The sequence below is a fragment of the Mchenga conophoros genome, linkage group LG7 (genome assembly GCF_057382185.1).
Source record: "Mchenga conophoros isolate Kocher_MC1m ecotype Shallow Benthic linkage group LG7, M_conophoros_male_GT1.1, whole genome shotgun sequence".
NCBI lineage: Eukaryota > Metazoa > Chordata > Actinopteri > Cichliformes > Cichlidae > Mchenga > Mchenga conophoros.
In genome coordinates, this window is record NC_140532.1 from 43,116,147 (window position 1) to 43,135,952 (window position 19,806).

The 19,806-nt window shown below is 40.2% G+C and overlaps 1 protein-coding gene across 1 annotated transcript in view; it reads left to right on the top strand.

The window, feature by feature from the left end:
- Positions 1 to 19,259, top strand: part of nnt (nicotinamide nucleotide transhydrogenase) — a 36,503-nt gene extending 17,244 nt beyond the window's left edge. The window contains exons 13-22 of the mRNA XM_085279403.1: positions 1,993 to 2,138; positions 2,413 to 2,608; positions 4,297 to 4,530; positions 6,498 to 6,658; positions 8,865 to 9,044; positions 9,280 to 9,439; positions 12,873 to 12,954; positions 14,576 to 14,694; positions 15,420 to 15,535; positions 16,919 to 19,259. Of these exons, the coding sequence (XP_085135529.1) occupies positions 1,993 to 2,138; positions 2,413 to 2,608; positions 4,297 to 4,530; positions 6,498 to 6,658; positions 8,865 to 9,044; positions 9,280 to 9,439; positions 12,873 to 12,954; positions 14,576 to 14,694; positions 15,420 to 15,535; positions 16,919 to 17,062 (1,538 nt within the window). The 3' untranslated portion in view covers positions 17,063 to 19,259. The remainder of the gene's footprint in view (positions 1 to 1,992; positions 2,139 to 2,412; positions 2,609 to 4,296; positions 4,531 to 6,497; positions 6,659 to 8,864; positions 9,045 to 9,279; positions 9,440 to 12,872; positions 12,955 to 14,575; positions 14,695 to 15,419; positions 15,536 to 16,918) is intronic.
- The last annotated feature ends 547 nt before the right edge of the window (positions 19,260 to 19,806 follow it).

Sequence of the window (19,806 nt, forward strand, 5' to 3'; positions counted from 1 at the left end):
TTTACTGAAAATAACAGGCTAAAAATGTTGTATGTACATTCTTTGGTTACCGGCAGCATTCCCAGCACAGTATTTAGCAGATGTTATCATGGTGAGGTGCTAAATGAAGTAAGATAAGCAGTGTTTATCAGAATTTCATAACTCTGTTATTGCTTAATCTGACACAGTAAATCAATATTATGCTGTCTGAATGAGTTCAAGCACAACTCTTCCAGCATGAGTGTAAACTCTTAATCTTGTTTATAGGCTGTTTTTCTTGCAAGCTTTCCAAATATAGTGCCACTAGCCCCATTTTTGGTTAAGAATTACCCCCAAAAAGAGACCAATACTGGCTCAGCCCATACACAGACGTTCCTCCATATTAATATACAGTTAGATCCATATATATTTGGGCACTGAAACAAGTTGTTTTTTGTTTTTGTTTTTTTTAAAAACCTGTTTACTGAAACATATTCCAATTATAGTTATATAATGGACATGGATATGATGTGTACACTCAGTTTTCATTTGAGGGTGTCTACGTTCAAGAGGTGTAGGACAAAAAATGAACGACACTCTCCAGGAGGTAGGCGTATCGATATCTAAGTCTACAATAAAGAGAAGACTGCATGAAAGTAAATACAGAGGGTTCACTGCAAGGTGCAAGCCACTCACAAGTCTCAAGAATAGAGAAGTTTGACTGGATGATGCAAAAAATCAAAACAAAAAAATCCCCAGCAGTTCTGGAAAAACATTCTTTGGAAGGATGAAACAAAGATCAACCTCTACCAGAACAATGGCAAGAAGAAAGTATGGAGAAGGCGTGGAACAGCTCATGATCCAAAGCAACCACATCGTCTGTAAAACACAGCAGAGGCAGTGTGATGGCTTGGGCGTGCATGGCTGCCAGTGGCACTGGGACACTAGTGTTTAGTGATGATGTGACACAGGACAGACGCAGCCGAATGAATTCTGAGGCGTTCAGAGACATACTGTCTGCTCAAATCCCGCTAAATGCACTAAAATTGATTGAACAGCGTTCCATAATACAGATGGACAGTGACCAAAACATACAGCCAAAGCAATCCAAGAGTTTATTTGAGCAAGAAGTGGAATATTTTTGATTGACCAAGTCAGTCACGTGATCTTAACCCAGTTGAGACTAAACGTCCATGAGTTCAAGACTTCAGACTGTTATTGCCAGCAAAAGGTTTTCAACCAAGTATTAGAAACGAACGTTTTATTTTCAGTTATTTAATTTGTCCAATTGCATTTGAGCGCCTAAAATGAAGGGATTAGGCTTAAAAAATACTTCAGTTCCTCACATTTTATGCAATCTTTTTGTTCAACCCACTGAATTCAAGCTTAAAGTCTACACTCAAACTGCATCTGAGTTGTTTCATTTAAAATTCATTGTGGTAACGTACAGAACCCAAAATTAGAAAAAAGAAAGTTGTCTCTGTCCAAATATGTAACTGTATTGACCCAGTCTGGTCTGGAATAATAGTCGATTATTAGTACATGTTTTAAATGGGACATTATGTGACTAAAATTACATGTACGGGACAGAAAGAGATGCTAACCTCCGATTCACCCCTCTGTGTATTAGTGCATGTGCATGTACGTGGCTACAGCCATGCCAGAGGGGAAAAGGGAGGCATACATGCAGTAATGTGATCTTGTCCTGTAAAGCAGTAAGACACTGTCTGCTCCCGGTTTGACACTTTTGAGGTTTTCTACTTGAAATATTTACCCTGACATAAAGTAGACTCATTAAATTCCTAACATTGGTTATTGGGCTTGGCAACAAATTTTAGCTATGGCCTATAAAACACCTGTTAGTCTAAAAATGTAGAAACTGTTTTTCAGGTGCGTCAACTATTTTTACTCTTTTTCTTCTTCTTCTTCTTGTTTTTAGTTAAAGTTTTTTGTGTTTTTCTGTATAAATGATTATTTTGTTAATTTTAATTGACTTAGCAGTTGTCAATATAAGTGTCTTCATTTCCTCATCAGGTGGTTTTCTGGTGACTAAGAAGATGTTGGACATGTTCAAACGTCCCACTGATCCCCCAGAGTACAACTACCTCTATTTGCTACCTGGTGGTGTCTTCGTCGGAGGCTACGCTGCTGCCCTGCAGTCTGGATATAACATTGAACAGGTGAAAGAGGACATTTAAGTTGTGTCCGTTAGTTAAAGTGTTTTCATGTTTTCTCACTGAAGCTATTTTCTTTATCCATGTGCATTGATGCAAAACAGCTCATGACTATATAAAAGTCCTTGAGACCTCCAAAATGTATTCTTTGATTCCACAGATGTTGTGCAGGAACTCTAAGTAAAATCACTTGGACTTTTCTTTTTTTTTTCTTATTCATCCTGTGGTTCCTTAATCCTTGTCCACCCTTCTTTTCCATTCTCGCTCTTTCCCTAACCAGATGATGTACTTAGGCTCAGGCTTGTGCTGCGTTGGTGCCCTGGCTGGCCTTTCTAACCAGACCACAGCCCGTCTGGGTAACACTTTAGGTATGATGGGAGTCGCAGGCGGGATTGCAGCCACTCTGGGTGCCCTCAAACCAAGTCCTGAGCTCCTGGCACAAATGAGTGCAGCCATGGCTGTGGGTGGCACTGCTGGTGAGTCTGTTTGCATTTAGAGTTGCAAATAAAAACTTTAAAATTACCAGGATCTCAGTACTGATTACTGATGACATGCAGTCTGATATTCATCTAAGTCACAAATGGAGATAAAAACAGTCTGAGTAAAGCAATGACACAGAGACATTTGTCTTTATTTAACATGGTGAGTAATAAATTACACTGCAAGCTTAAAACCTACTAATGTCTGGTGTTCAGATTTAAGACATGAGATTTGATGCGTGGGCTGCAGGAGGTGCCATTCCTGTAAATAAAGGCATGCAAAGTCTGCTCCTCTTAAGGAAAACCTGCTTGGCATTTAACATGCTTTGATTGCGACAGCTTTCACAAGATCTTAGAAGCATTACTGAGGTAAAAAGAAGTGGGAAAGGCTAGAAAACTACAGGGACCTGAATGTTCATCAGTCTACAATGAGCCAAATTGTTTTAGACGTACTGCAAAGATCATCCCAAGGTTTCAGTGCAAAAAGAGGTAAGCACAAGGGTAGCAGCAAAACACCTGCAGACATCTTCACACACACACACACACACACACACACACACCTTGCAACAATATAATGGATATATATCTAAATGAAATAATGAAGCTAAATTGTATGAAGTAACTTTGTCAAGGCAGCAGTCCATAACCTTGAGATTGGGAGAGGTTGGGTGTTGCAGCAGTATTGATGCAAAGCAACAAGCACACAAGTTAATTAGCACCAGAAGAGCTGGAAGACAATGAAACAAGATTCAGGTTTTGATTAGGTTTGACTCTAATCCAGCTAAGATCCTGAGGTATGACCTTTAGAGGGATTTTTTTGATCTTGACATCCCGGGAGTTTTGTATGAAGGAAGGCTCCACTGTTCCTCGTCAGCATTCTGCATGTTGCAAAAGCACTTACTGGACATTCTCGATTGTTAAAGGATGTTCCACAAGTTACTGAATTCAAGAGTTAATGTTTAACTCTTTTCAGCTTCCACCATAACTACTTAATGTGTTCAATTAAGCAATGAAAAGCACAACTATTTGTGTGTTAATTAGCTTAGTCAGGTTGTATTCAAGTTGATTGAAATCATCGTAACTCCAAATGATTCACAAACTCCCTTCTTGCAGCTGTGCATAGATTTTAAAAGATCGACTTGTCCTTCTCCCCTACACAGAAGTAGGAATGTCTCTTGACTCCAATATATTGAATGCGGCTTTTGCATTGTTTGCATGTATTCTGGCCTTGGCTACATTAGGTTAGCAGGTGTGTTAAGAGCAGTGATATTTACATCATGACTAAATCTCTGCCAGACAAAGCAGATCTGTCAGAATGGTCAGCATCACACATTACTCACTTTCTCTCTCTTTGAGGATTGTTTGATCATTTAAATGCTAATTGTTCCAGCCACAAAGCCGAAACCCAGACTAAACTATCCACACAGACAATAATGCTGTTTTTCTTTTTAACCCCAGATACGGGAATGTATTTCACACACGCACATGTACAGAAAGTGTAGACCAACTCACACACACGGAATTTCCCCAAGCAAGCCTCATCAGCAACACCTGGCTCTTTAGATGAGCCCACTTCCCAGCAGTCCTGAGTGCATGTGCATGTGCTTGTGATTTGCATGTTATTTGTGTGTGGGTCTTTCAGGGCCACTAAACTTTATTTACTTCTTATCTCTCCTTCTCTCTAGGCCTGGCCATTGCTAAGAAGATCCAGATCAGTGACTTGCCCCAGCTGGTGGCTGCTTTCCACAGTTTGGTTGGCTTGGCTGCTGTGCTCACCTGTGTGGCTGAATACATGATTGAGTACCCACACTTCGCCACAGACCCTGCAGCCAACCTCACCAAGATAGTTGCGTATCTTGGAGCCTACATCGGTGGAGTCACTTTTAGCGGCTCTTTGGTAGCATATGGCAAACTGCAAGGTGAGAGCTGCAGTTGCATATACTAAATATTGAATGGAAAAGAAACATTTACACTTGCTGATGTACAGGCACACTTTGGAATAATGCTGACATGTTATTATAAAGCATATTTATTACACTTTTGATCATCCTGGTTGCCAGAGAGGAGGCAGATACAGTCCATCATGAGATGCTACTTTTAGGTGCATGATACATATTAGGAAAACCATGGATCTGGGTCAGCTGTGATCTGTAAAGCTACAGTTAATGTTAATTTTGCAAAGCTCTTTTTAGAAAAATATTTTTTAAGCTCAGATGTGCTCTTTCTTTACTTTCTTTCCAAGAGCCAGATTAGAAGATCACTGCCAATCTCGAGTCTCTGCATTAATTCTTCAACTGGAGCTGGGAGTCATTGAGCTTTGCTTAGCATAAACACTATATAAGCAAAAGTAAACTCCTTGTTTAAGTTAATAAGAAGTCTTAATTATGGGTGGCAACCTCAATGCCTGAAAAATGAAGCTGGTATGGAAGTGCCAAAAAGTACAGTTCTCTTACTGGCCACTTGAGGCTGCTCCTAAACCACCTCAGTCTCCAGAGACTTCCATGTTAAAATGCCCAGCTTACAACAGTTTGGTCCATTATGGATAGTTTCCCGCTTCATAACAACTTTGTACTGAGTGAATCCGTTTAGATACTGTTAAGGCCAAAAGTTAGGGATGTGGTTTCTTTGGCAGATGTGCCAACACAGAGTGTAGATGCAGATAGCTTGAAGCTAGGTTTCACACCTGCTACTCAGATTTACTGAACTAGACTTCTCAGCCATGCTTTTGCTGTTTGGTAGGAACAAGTCATGTGGATTACAGTGTGGTACAGACCATCTAGGAAGTTTGTGTTTTAGCTTCAGTGAGTGAATTCTTGTATTTTGTTATTGCTGTGTTGTTTCAGATAAGCAGACATGTGTGCATTGCAACTTACTAACCATACTTGCTAGATAAGAGAACTTGGAACTGTTTTCTTCAGGTACCTTCTGACTATAAAAGTCCAAAGCGTTACTGTTGAGACCAGGTGCCATCACGGCAGCTCCATCTATCTTTAGTTTCTAGTTCCTGTCTGAATACTGCAATTCGTTTAACTCACTTCTTGTTTTTGTTATAATTGAGATGATTGAGCCACGATCGAGTTGGCAGTTCGTCTTGTAATCGGAAGGTTGCCGGTTTGAGCCCCGGCTCAGACAGTCTCGGTCGTTGTGTCCTTGGGCAAGACACTTCACCTACCTCCCTCGCTTCTGTCAGTCTGCCCCAGGGCAGCTGTGGCTACAACTGTAGCTGCCTCCACCAGTGTGTGAATGTGAGAGTGAATGAATAGTGGAATTGTAAAGCGCTTTGAGGGCCCCGAAAAGTGCTATATAAATGCAATCTATTATTATTATTATTATTATTATTATTATTATATTTCATATGTATGGTAAAGTTTTATTTGCGATTGTTTTTCCTAAACATGACCAGTTAACTGACCTGCAATTATTTTTTGACATTTGGAGGTGAAAAATGATCAAAGAAAAAAAATGTTATCTTTATTGATTAACAAACTTAACTCTAACCTGCATCGACTATATGCACAGACACACATATGCACACTTTGCTGCCAGCTTGATCATACTGTGTTTATCCACATAAGGAAGTCTGCTGCTTCGTGTCACCGCTGCTAGCTGTGAAGCGTTAAAAAAGAAGCCCAGTTCATCAGGTTCATGTGCTGGCTCCAGTCCTTGTAATCACACTGTAATTTCCATGTTGACTGAAAGTGTTTCATAAGGACAAATTATGCATCTACATGGCATTCAGTTAATGACAAGTCTCAAGTGGTGGTTGCGAAGGAAGAAATCTAAAATGATAAATGTCACACATACAAAAAAAAGCTACTGCTAGGAGTTTGAGTGTACACCTAACAGATTTTTTTTTTTTGTTCTCACCACTTTTCTCCACATGCAGGTATGTTGAACAGCGCTCCTCTGATGCTCCCCGGTCGTCACGCCCTGAATGCCACTCTTATGGCAGCAAGTGTCGGTGGGATGATTCCCTACATGCTGGATCCAAGTTACACCACAGGCATCACCTGTCTCGGATCAGTGTCTGCTCTCTCTGCTGTCATGGTATGCTGTGTTTATGTATGAAGTCTGTTTTTTCGCTCTTAAAAATCACAGATTGAGAAGTTATTTCATACCGACAGACTGGACATGATGGTAAAAATTTTCACGAGTGGTGAAAGGGCATAAAGAAGTCAAGAGAAATGATGCCAGAGAGGTGTAGAAAAGAGACAAAACGAAGGGATTTGCTCATAAATGTCAGGAGGCTTTTTGCACAGGAAACCGTAGCTGCCCAGAAATTCAGAATGGAGCAGAGAGTTGGCAGTGGCCAAACTGCTGGGTTAATATTCTCCACTGTCGTTAAGCTTAACGTTTGAAATTCTGTAGAAATCAGAGACAGACATCTTCAATGCAGGCATTTCTCCATAGCAGTGTCAAATGTTAAGCATGTGACAGTGAACAATAACAATAAACAACAACCCCACCTACTTTTAAATCTATTTTTTACTGACAGTCTTTAGATTTACAATTAGCAATAGTTATATTCTATGAAGTTAGACTTAGGATCTATAGAGAAGCGTTTTACAGTGTAAATAATAAAGGAAAGTGATAATTGTTCTCTTTAGAGAGTCTTTAGGCCTTCAAAGTTTCATTTACTGATGCTGAGTACTTTATACATTAAGTGAAGCCAGGCAGTACATGTTAAAAACGGAAGAAATTTTATGCACAGCCGCGTGTTGGAGTTTCAGTTTTTACACGTGCCAATCCCCCTAAAAACATTAGCATGTCCCTGGAGAAGGTTGATGGATATCATTTCACAGTCTGTTTTATATTTCTGTCCTCTAATCAGTCGTTCAAATACAGTATAATGCATCATCTACTGTACATGTGTGCGTTTCTTAACACTTCTGGATCCTGCTGAGGCTTTCGTAACTACAGTTGGCTCTTATTAAACGAAAGCTGTTCAGATGATAGCGGGAATGGAGGACAAGAAAAATTTGATTGTGAAAAATATGTCTAAAACTAGGATGATGTTTTTATCCTTTGAAAATAAAATGTTGTTTATTTAATTATTACAAAACACTAAGTGGACAGGAGTTTCATTCTAGTATATTTAAAAGTTTGTAAGGTTTTGTTTGAATGTGAGTGTCTCAACACTAGAGTGCGACTATTGCATATATTACATTACTTAACCTTAATCCTAACATTGTAACATTCAGACATTAACCTAACAAATTATTAGTTGTATTTTGACAGTCGGATTTTATGGATTAGCACCTACCAAGGGAAGTAAAAGAAAGAAACATTAGTCTTGCTCTGTGTGCACACTGCTGAGGAAGGACAGAGATGTTTTCATTGTGTACCAATCTCTGTATAAACTGTAAAAGTCACACTGGATCCTGCTCTGCTCTGTTTCAATAAAGCACCAAGTTCATGTGCAGTATCACGGAGCAGGAATGTGCAGGGCTCGGCTCTATACACTCAGAGTGAGGACTAAGTGTAGAGTTGACACGACAGAGCCCAAGTTTTGGCACTCACACACGCTACAGGATTGTTTGGTCTGTTGTTCGGTGGCGGCTTATGATGTCATAATATGTCATGCATAATGAAAGTTTTGTGGTTAGAAATTAGATATCATTGCCCTGGAATTAAAATGACACAATGCTTTTTTTCAAGGTGTTACAGGTGTATACACACCACAAATGGGTCATTGTAGCCTGTTGGTATGTGGTTGCTGAGCAACGCATTAAAGCTACTTTCAGCTGCTACTTTGTCACCTCGGTGGGTGGGTCCATATCTGTTCTGGGGTTTTTTTGGTTTTTTATACCAGATGCTCTTCTTAATGCAGTCCCAAAGGGATTTGTGTCTCCTCCCAGAGTCAAACCCGAGATGTTTTGTTTGTTAGGTAAATGTGTAAACCACTACATTATGGAGCTGCTGCACTGGCTTCATAATATCTGATATAGACAAGAAACGTCAGGGGCCTTTGTGCCAGTTTTAGCTACTCAACTCCTGATTGTGTTGGAGGAATTTGCAGTGATGATTTAAGAACTCCGCTGCTGCGCTGCTGTATGTTCGCAGCACAAAGTTCTAATATTGGCACATACTGGACAACATATATGCAAAAATCGCGGCCAATATCATTCGACAACGTCAGCAAACGTGTCTGTCACTTGAGCTCATAGCTGCTCTCAATTTTGCTGCTCTAACGAATACTTAAGATGATCACAGGAGTGGGTTTAACCACACATTTCCTACTCCTTTCTTCCAGGGTGTAACACTGACAGCAGCTATTGGAGGTGCTGACATGCCGGTGGTAATCACCGTACTCAACAGTTACTCAGGCTGGGCCCTGTGTGCCGAGGGCTTCCTTCTCAACAACAACCTGCTGACCATCGTCGGAGCTCTCATCGGGTCATCTGGAGCCATTTTGTCATATATTATGTGTGTGGTGAGTGGAGCACAGACTCAGCATCTCATGTAGCAGATAGTTTAATGTGGTTTTTCCTTATCTGTCCACCAGGAGGGACTCTTAACTTTTCCATTATAGCAAGACTGTGGAGTGGCTTTTCTAAATATTCCGGTCACAAATGTGTGAAATTCATTGCCATGTTTTGTTTTAGACAACAGCGTTTAGTGTAAAGTAAATATGAAAGAAAGTATCTTAATTTCCCCCCCTCCTCTAGGCCATGAATCGCTCACTGGCTAATGTGATCTTGGGAGGCTACGGCACATCTTCCACCGGCACAGGAAAGCCCATGGAGATCACAGGGACACACACAGAAGTCAATGTGGATCAGACTGTCGAGATGATTAAAGAGGCCCAAAACATAATCATCACTCCAGGTAAGACATACACACACAACCCTATACTCACACTGAGGATTTTATGTGAGTGGAAAAATACAGTACTTTGACTTTGCCAGTCTCTTTTTTGCCATCATTAGCACAGTGTGTTCTGTTTATTTAACCTTTTGTTAACCCGTGTTACATCATTTTGCTGGGTTAATTGACAAGTCCTGGTGGAGCGCACGCGCACGAACACACACAAAAGCACATGCACACACACGTAAACCCGCTGTTAGGTTTCTGTGTGGTCGTCAGTGCTCGTAAATAGACATTCTGCAGTGCAGCTTATGTATGCAAGGTCAAAGGGGGAAATTAGATGGAATGAGGCTATGTTGGTTTTTTTGTTGACAATTCAAATACCACACTCCAAATTGGCTTCTAGTTCCTTTTTCAGGGTTAAAGAGTGGGTTCCAGTCTTTGTTCCAGCTATATGATTTTCTTTGTTTCACGTGTTTTCAATATTTGTCTAGATATGTGCCTGAACCTCCCACCTGGACTATAACGATTGTCCTTGGAGCTGCTGCTCTAAACTCATTATTGTGTGGCCCACTGACATTTCGGTCCCCTCGTCTAGACTGTTGTTAACCATTCGCAGTTCCAAAGGGTTGTTTCGCTCACGTGGGTACATGTAAACACAGACCAAAGGCATCTAATCTGCAAACTGGTGATTCCAGTCACAGCGCGGAGTGCCTGTATACAAAAATGAAGTCTTCAGAGGAAACCGCTGCAATTTACAAGAATTGCAAATTAAAGTGGTCACGTGGTCAAGTGAAAAAGAGGTGATCCATGGAGAGAGTGGCATCCAATTTAGGTTAAACCATCCCACCCCCGCTTCTTTTCTGGGAATAATGGCAGATGAACAGGAACACGCCTGACAGCTAAAACCAAAACCAGCCCCCCAAAAACAGATATATTTTCTTAGCCTTTTCTCAAAAATGTTTCACAAACAAATCAACACCAAGACAGGATGAATAATAAAATACCAGACATTTCTTCAGTTGGTCTGTTATTACTTATTTCCTGCTCCATATTTTGAAAGGTTTTGAATGATTTACATTTCAGAGTAATAATCGTTTCTCTTGTACTTGGACCAGCTTCTCGGGTCATTCATTGCTGTCTTGTTTAAACCAGCTTTCTTCTGATTGGCTTCCCCTCAGAAACAGAAGGTTTGAACAACAGGTGGGTGGGGCTTCTGTGCTAATGGCCAGAGATGTGTGCTTGAAATTATCATATGGAGGATATCTCCTCTCTTTGACATCATACAGACTCAAGAGTAGAAAAAACTGGCTGAAACCAGGCATTTTGGGCAGCTTCCAGCTAGTAGGGACACATGCTGGACAATATGAGCTTTTAATAAGTAGCAATCAGGAATAATTAGGAATCAGTCTACTTGAAAAGATTCCAGCGCAAATACGATGATTAAAATCATTATCGTTCGCTTATCTGAAGTTGACTCACCTTGAAAGCAGGCGAGGTGAGTCAAGGGTATTCCAGATGTTCTTCTCCCTCTCACAGTTCTCCATCTCAAACTCTACTCAGGCCATATGATAATATAATCTCACCAGTGAATTCTGGTACTACTTTGGGATCTTCTTCAAGTTTGTCATGCCCAGAAAATCTCCAATTGGAGGCACTGTGACATCCAGATGTCTTGGCTCCTTACTCTCTCTTTAAGGCTGATTCTAACCACCCAGTGGGGGAAATGCATTTCGGCTGCTTGTGTTCTGGTCATTACAAAGATCTCATGATCATGGGTGAGGGTTGGGACGTAGATCGGTTGTTAAATGAAAGCTTTGCCTTTTGGCTTGACTCTCTCTTCACTGTGACACTCTGTTACATCTCCGAAATTACTGCTAAAACCGTCGCCGATCTGCCGGTCCAACTCCATGTGCTCCATGTTCCTATCACTTGTGAATAAGATCCCAGTCCTGGGAACTGAAATCCATTAAAACAAATTATAAAACAATCTGTTGAATAATTGGCCGTTTTAAACAACATCAATCAGCTATCCAGACTTTGTTGCAAAGTCTGGATGTCAGCAAGCTTCTAAAATTCCACTTAGTGTTAAACATTCAAACATTCTTAATCTTAGATTTGTTTTCAACTCTGTAGTTTTATAGTTTTAAGGCCTTTTCACTGCACATGTGCCATTTGTCACCTGTGATGACAGGTAAATGTAAAACTTATACAGCCAGACTGTTTCCACTGGAGACAACGCTTCATATGTCGCTGTACAGAACCCAGTACATTAAAATGTGCAGAACAATCGGAAATTTAATTGCTAAAACATGACAATAGCCAGAGTATAGAAGTAATATTTTTTATGGCTATGCCTGCATAACTCACATCAGCCAAATGCATGGTTTGTTGAGCTGTGTGAGGCAGCAGTAGTTTGGTGTTGTTTCTCTGCAACAGCTTTCAGTCAGTGCCCTTGTTTTCATTTCACCAATTCCCTCTAAATTGAAGCTGTCACAGTCAGTTTGCCTGACATCTGTGGAAATGATTAAGACACTGCCCCGATAAACACGGTGCATTCTTGGCATTCATCCGGCTCGTGTCTTCATGGCCTGGGTCCACTTGTTGTTCTTATACGAGAAGCTCCACTGAGAATTTTGGAAGCGCAGAGGGATACAGTAATTTTGACAGAGGGAGGCAGAGAAGTGAAAAGCGCTACATTTTTCATTTTTGAGCTGGGTGGCAGTGGGTCAACCAATTTTCTGGAGATTTTTTGGGGGGTGGGGTCTCTGTTTGTCTCCAGTAGAACTGTCATTTTGATTGGTGTGCTGTAACATGAAAGTTTTTGACTGGTTGTTGTGACAAGGTTAGTAAACATCACCGGACCGTTTGACATGTGTTTGTGTGTGTGAGCAACAGCGTGAGTTTAAAAAAAGAAAAAGAAAAGAAAAAATCAAGTAGCATACTCCAGAATTATTATCAAACATGAGATAAATCCAAGGCTGGGAGGCAGAAGTACTCTGTGTACTGAGTTTTATGCTACATTGACATTAAATGTCAACATGAATTTATGTAAGAAATCTTAAAATGACAAAAGCAGGATATTACAAGGAAATAAAGTGGGTTAAAAAATACTCTGTTTTTACTCTTTGGTCATTCAGTTCATTTTCAAAATATTTATATTATTGGTGAGTCATTAAAGCAGCGTAATTAGACTGCAGAAATTAGATTTGAAGATTAGAAGATTGTTTCAGTCACAGAGACTGAGTGAGATGAAAGGGATTTTACAAATAAACATTCAGGCGCTGTGTTGGCTGCCTCACTCTAGCTACGCTCCTTTCCTGCATGTGCTTTCTGTAAGCTATATAGCTGTAACCACAAATATGTTTTGGCTAAATGTAAAGGGTTTGTTTGTGCTGGGTATATATAATCATCTAATTTTTGTTGTCTGTTACTGCTTTGAAATCTATTTCAGGTTACGGTCTCTGTGCTGCAAAGGCCCAGTACCCCATTGCGGACTTGGTGAAGATGCTCAAAGAGGCGGGCAAGAGTGTCAGGTAAAGGAATGATAAAGTTGACTTTTTTAAAAGTAGATTTAATTTGTCAAAATAAACTGCTGCCAAACGACAACAAAATATACCATCAATTTTGTTTATGAACAGGATTTTTATGGGTTGTAAATCTTGAGCATCTCTAGGTCATTTTCAACATGGCTGCTACTTTTAGATCTACTTTTCACTTGTGCCTCAGTGAGAGGCACCGAACCTCCTTTAGTGCATCAAAATCAAAATGTCCCATCCTTCTAAGTGATTTCCATTTTTGGAAGTTCCATTGAGGCAAATCAAATGAGCGAAAATTATATTTGTAGCAAAACCCTCCTTTGTTTTGAGTGCACTCTGTGCCACCACATGATGACACACACCACAGTCCAGTTTCTTCAGACACCACCTGGTCTAACTCCTCACCTGATGTGCTGCCTTTGGCATTGGAAACGAAGAACATTTTAACCGAAAGCTGCTGGAGGCTCAGTCCCAGTGATGATCCTCTACGGGAAATTTGGGTCCGTTTCGAGTTAAAGCCGATGTTCGCTGTGCACAAGTTTAAGGTCTGTGGTGATATCACATAACGGGCAGTGCGTGCGTGTGTGGTGGTGAGTGTAAGTGGTCAGATTTGGACTTCAAATGAGCCATCTAAAAATGGTAGCTGCACTGGAAGCTGTTTGGGTATATCGATACTTAATGTAAAAGTTATACTACGAAGGACATGACCAACAAGCGGAGACTGACAAGGGCAACAAGACGTAGTGGGCATGTGTGTGTGGTAAAAAAGGAAATGCGAAAGAGAGGATGCGAAGGACAAGGTACAGTGGAAGCATGTGTAATTGTCCTGCCTCTGTCGTTTGATCGTGGCTCTTGCAGCTGCTATTGCTTAGAGCATTTGTACTTGATTAGAGGAAAGTGGGTGGTCAGAGAAAAACAGAAAAAACCTCCTTCACTCTGATCTCTTTCTTTCATTTTTTTAAACTTTGTTCTGTATTATTAAAACTCTTTTTTTGTCACTTGTTTTCTTACTCTTTGTACCTGCTTTTGTCACCTCTTCCGCTTGTCTTTTTCATCCAGCCTCCTCCTTTTTACAGGGTACTAGCAATATAACACTTGGCCACAACTTCTGCTCATCCAGACCAAAACTACTGTGTTCCCCACTGTCGTCCTGTGCATGCAGACCGTATCGAAATACACAAAAGGCATAAACTGACTTGCTAATTCACCCCAGAATCAGCGGGCCATCTGCTGTCTGTATCCGCCGAAGCTCATCAAACAAAAATAAAAGATCAAACCTCCAAATAGTGGCCAAAGTGATTGGAAGGTTTCAGAAAAGGAGAACCAGCCACCAGTATTCAGTGGCTGGTGCTAATTTCCTACCATGATTACATTACATGGCTAATTGAGTTTGAGAGCTGTGTATGCCCAGAAACACACTCAACACATAACACTGGTGGGGGAGTGCAGTAGGTGTGTTTGTGTGGAACCAGACTGTAATCACACTCATCAACTCCATTTGTCCAATTCTCTTTGATTTAAGGAAGTTGATGGCAGTCAAGAAGAACTACGAACTAAGTTTGTAGTAGGTGGGACTGATTTGAAGTATTCATTTTAATGCATTTTTTTTCACCCTCAGGTTTGGTATTCACCCGGTTGCTGGCCGCATGCCTGGTCAGCTAAATGTGCTGTTGGCTGAAGCTGGTGTCCCGTATGACATTGTCCTGGAAATGGAGGAGATCAATGAGGATTTCCCTGGTGAGAACTAGTTATTTCTGTCATTTAAAATCTGTACATTGTCATTAATTCATCCATAAATGCTGCTGCCTTTTTACAGAGTTTACAATCAGACCCATTTATATTTACGAATGTAGGGTTAAAAGGATAGTTTGACTTCTATTGGAAAACCTTCAAAGGCCTTACATAGGTGAGAACAGAATTATTGGCCCTCTCATGAAAACCAAAAGTATTGCCCACGTGCTGTTACAACAGAGCAAGGAATTTTTAACACAGCTTTCTAAGCATCCCAGTTTTATTTTGGATGCTTACATTAGTTTTAGTTTGCACACAGAAACAAAGTTATTTCATAAAAACTACCAGGGCTAAAAGTATTATTAGCTGTTGGTCAGCTGTGTGTCCTTTTTGGCTGGTAACAGCCTGCAATCGCTTGTTTTCATTTTTAACAAGTCTCACAAATGTCTTCTGAGCAATTCCAGCCCATTTTTATTTAGTGACTCTCTCAAACGCCTTTAAACGTGATGATCTTCAGGAATGGGTCTTGACCTCCAGTTTATCCCACAGATTCCTTCCACACTGATGAGATTCACAGTTCCAGGCACATTAAAGCATCCCCAGAGCATAATAGTCCCATGTTTCAGTATTAAATGAACAAACAAAAATGAGTGGGTAAAGTGTTTGGTATTTTACCTAAAAATAAATAAATTGATGTGAAATAATGGAGATGTGTTCGTACATCCTATCAGAAACTGACCTGGTCCTGGTGATTGGCGCCAATGACACAGTTAACTCAGCGGCCCAAGAAGACCCCAACTCCATCATCGCTGGTATGCCCGTGCTGGAAGTCTGGAAGGCGAAGCAGGTGAGAAATCTGGCGCATGCATGAGTGATAATAAGATTTATCCTGAAGCACAAAAACACGAAGAGGAACAAATGGAAGCGTTAACAGTTCGACTGTCTGCACCTGCAGACCTGCTTCATTTAAAGACGCACACAAACCTAAAGAAGACAAAAACACACATGTATAGACATATAAACCCAGGCTCTTACAGACTGTTGCAGTTCCAGGTGCAGTCCCATCCTGATCTCATTACTGAGACTGTGTCCGTGTGGAATATCAACATTTGGAGCATCCCACTGGCACTGATCAGAGATCTGTGATTTATACAGTGCTCCCACTAGTTTCCACACAGGAAATAAAACAGGACATTCTACCTAACCGCACATGCAGCGACACACATACAGATTTTAAATCACTATTTTTTAAGTGCTCAATTACACTTTCATCACACACCACTTTTATAATTTAAATAATCTTTGGCTTTGACTCAGAGACTCATTCTTACTAGGAATTGCCTACTAAGAAACTAAGGGTAAAAGTTGGAGTGTTTTTAGCGTTTTTCAACCAACATTTCGTTTAATGGACCATTTTGAAATTTCATTGTCTAGACAACTACTTCAGCTTAGTCCTCCAATTTTTTTCTTTGTCATAAAATTCATAGTGGTCGGAAAATAAGAGAGAACACCATCACCACTTTTAAATATCAGTATCAACAGAAATTTCAGTTTCCTTAGATTATTTTGGATTTGACACCTGAGAAATATGAGAGTGAAGTTGAATGAAAATGTGTTTTGTTTGTTGTTTTGTTTCCATAAGCTTGAATATCTGTCAAACCATTCTCCTAATTTGGACTGTTTTAAACGATATTATGTTCCTTGTATATGAGAGGCTGTAAATAAAATATCATCCCCCTGCCTGCAAAAGTTTGCTTTCTGCAGACGTCCAAATCTGCTGTCAGAGATTGGGGATTCAAATATTTCAGAGATTCAAGCATCCATAATTCTGTGTTAATTGGAGCTACAATCCTTTGAGTCCAGAGCCATAGTGCCGTAGATTTACCCTGAAAAAGATTGCATCACACAGAAAGCAACTTTAATCTCTAATGGTTAGATGAGAAGTTTTTTGATCCTCCTTCCCTAGTTGCCAGATTTGATTCACTGTGACGTTCCAAGAAATTCAAGTTGAACCTTTACCATTTTGATCCATGCACGTGGCATGGTGCAGATTTATGCGCTATAAGTCGTGCGGCAGTGCCTCAACCATTGTTAATGGAGGGATTGAATGGAGAAGATGAGGAAAACACTTTTTGCAGATGGTCCTTATAAACTTTTTCTTCTGTTTTGTCATCTGTTTGTTGTCCAATCAGAAGCTTACCAGCCTGTGTGAATTTGTCTCCTTCCATAGGTGATTGTGATGAAACGCTCCCTGGGTGTGGGTTACGCAGCTGTTGACAACCCCATCTTCTACAAACCCAACACTGCAATGTTGTTAGGCGATGCTAAGAAGACTTGCGATGCCCTACAAGCCAAGGTCCGCGAGTCCCAGTAATGTGCCCCCTGCCTCAACCAGGCACCTCCGCTGAGAGCACACACATGGAGAGAGAAAGGACAACAACAATAAGGCTTAGTTTTTCCAAAAGTATTCCAGCATTCAGTTCATCTTTGTCCAATTTGTAACGCAGCCAAGTGAACAAAGATGATTAATAGGGTAAAAGCTTTTCTGCAAACCCTTTCTGTGATCTATAAATAAAAGCAAATTTGCTTTTGCAATCAGAGCTGAATAATGCAGATGATGTAGATTTATCATTTCCTAATGAGGTAATGCACAACTCTTTTATTTCTAGATCTTAAAGAAAGGGTTTGTCAACTTTCTGCATGTCTTCTGTTTAATAAGGGGAGCAGCTGACAGCGAGTCATCTTCATTACAGAGACGTATATTAATGTAAAACAGCCACAAATGTAGATAAGATGTTAGAGATGATGCATTTCACTGTTAAGGTGTTTTAGAAAATAGCCAATAGCTAAAAGAAATATTAGACTTGGATTGGAATTTAAAAAATATGATGGTGAATCACAAGAGGAGGTATGACAGACTTAAGCGCTAACATTTTACCACCCTGTAAAGATTCCTCGCCCCTTTTTCCCCCCAATTTGGTTTTGTTTTAGTCATGTGTTCCCTTTGATAGATCTGCTCTTTTTCTCCCCTGTACAAGTAAAAGGGAAAAAGGCAGAATAGTGCAACATTTCAGTTCCAGTTTTATACTGTATTGGGAGATTTTTTTTGTATTTGGTCTAATAATTATTTTAGAAAATGTCTGTATTTAGTGCTGTTTTGCTTTTTCTCTTTTCACTTGAGTGTATCTCGTGACCTTCCATCAAGAAAACAGCTGAGAAAAAATCCATTCAGACTTCTTCCGTCAGATGAGCAATGCAATAAACCAAAAGGATCTGAACGTTATGTGTGCCACCACAGCTGTGCAGAACGCTAGTGAAGCCCGTCTCACTCTTACAAACACTCTGATAGCCGACTGGATTTTTATGATGTGTTTGAGCCAGATGTGTTTCTTCTTTCTGTGTGGTTCAGATATTACAGTACACTAAATGCTATCCTGCTGGCCTTAATGGTAAAGAAGGTTTAGTTTTTCTCCTTTTAAGTGAATGTGGCTCATCCACTCCAATGCGTGCCCTCATTATTGCTCTGCGGTGAAATGAAGGTTTGTAAAGTAGGGCCATATGTCAGTCGGCCTTGTTGCGTCGAGCCTAAGCAACTAAGCAGTTATTTAATTAAAATTGTTGCCACGATCCAGCAGATATGAGGTGTCCGTTATCATGAAGTACTTCTAAAATCTTTATTTCTTCCTTTCTTTTATTAAAGTCCAAAACACAAAAAAAGTGCCAAATGGCCCCTCGAATTTGGAAAGATTTGCGTTATGAAAAAACACTTGAGTAGATCACAGACCGAAAAAAGATGGCAGCTTCCACTTTCTACCTATTGTGTCACAACTGAGTCACGTTTGAATGTGCTCCATTTATTTTCTGCTGCGGTTGCACTGCTGCAGCAGATCAATTGGCAAGAATGTATATTGTGGCGTAATTTGAACTAATATGTGAGCAGTCTTCATCACTTTGTAATCTACAAGTACTGTATGCATTAGTTGTTATAGTATCATCCTGGGACCTGATATGTTGACAACTGTCCTACCTCTCCATGAAATGGCCAATACCTTTCCACGGGACCTTCACCTGACCAGTCACCTATTACATAATCAAGCACAGGATCAGGACAGACAAATTCCAACCAAACACAGGACCAATAGCCTTCTGTTTTGTGTTTATGTTGCATTTTTTTTAACCACCTGACCTCAGTTTGCTGCCAGCATGTTTGCTTCATTGTGCAAGTGTAGAGCTGCACATGTCACTAGTGCTCATGAGGGCCTATCGTTCTCACGTCTTAGCTTCCACAAGGAAATGCATTCTTTGTCTGATATCGAGCAAATTAAAAGTGATGGAAAATCTTGATAATTCTGCTAGTATCCCTCCCCCCTTATGCCTGTTGTGTTTCTTCTTCTTTTTAAGGAAAGTATTTTTGTAAAGAGGCAGGGCAACAATGAGCTTTTAAAGTTGTACAACGTTTCAGTGCACCATGTTATGGAGACGAACTGATGAAATGTACTGTGAACTTGTTTTTTCCCCTCTTTTGTTTGTCATGGAACATTTTCATCCCTAATAAATCTGTATTTACACAAGTTTCCTGAAAGCGTAATTTCTTCCCTGACGTACACTTAAAGGTGAAAGGTGCAGTTGAATTCCCTTAAAGTAAACATGCTGATCTGCAAGGATTTCCCTGAGGTCCGCCACAGCTGTGAGGCTAATGGTACCAGCCCAATCTTCTATGGCAGAGTTGAAAACTAAAATACTTGCAGCAATTAACTAAATGAAGGATCACAAGCTGGAGGAAGGAGTTTTATCCACACACAGCCATTGTTTTAGATTTAGTTTTAGATTCTGTTACTCCAGCTCACCATGCTGTTATCACTTTTACACTTACAGCACATGTTCATGAGATTACATCGCCTTTGATATTCCATTTGTGACCAAAACAAGGAAACGCTGCATTTTGAAGCTCAGAGTGTAATTAGAGTAAACAAATATGTCATCTTGGAAAAGTTCAAACTTCTGTTGGGTGACATATTAATCAATGCATGCTCTTGTTTTTTGTTTTTTAATCTGTTTTCTCTTGACTAGATAAAAGTCCTGTGCAGAACTAAGTACATGTGATGATTCGGTAGCTGT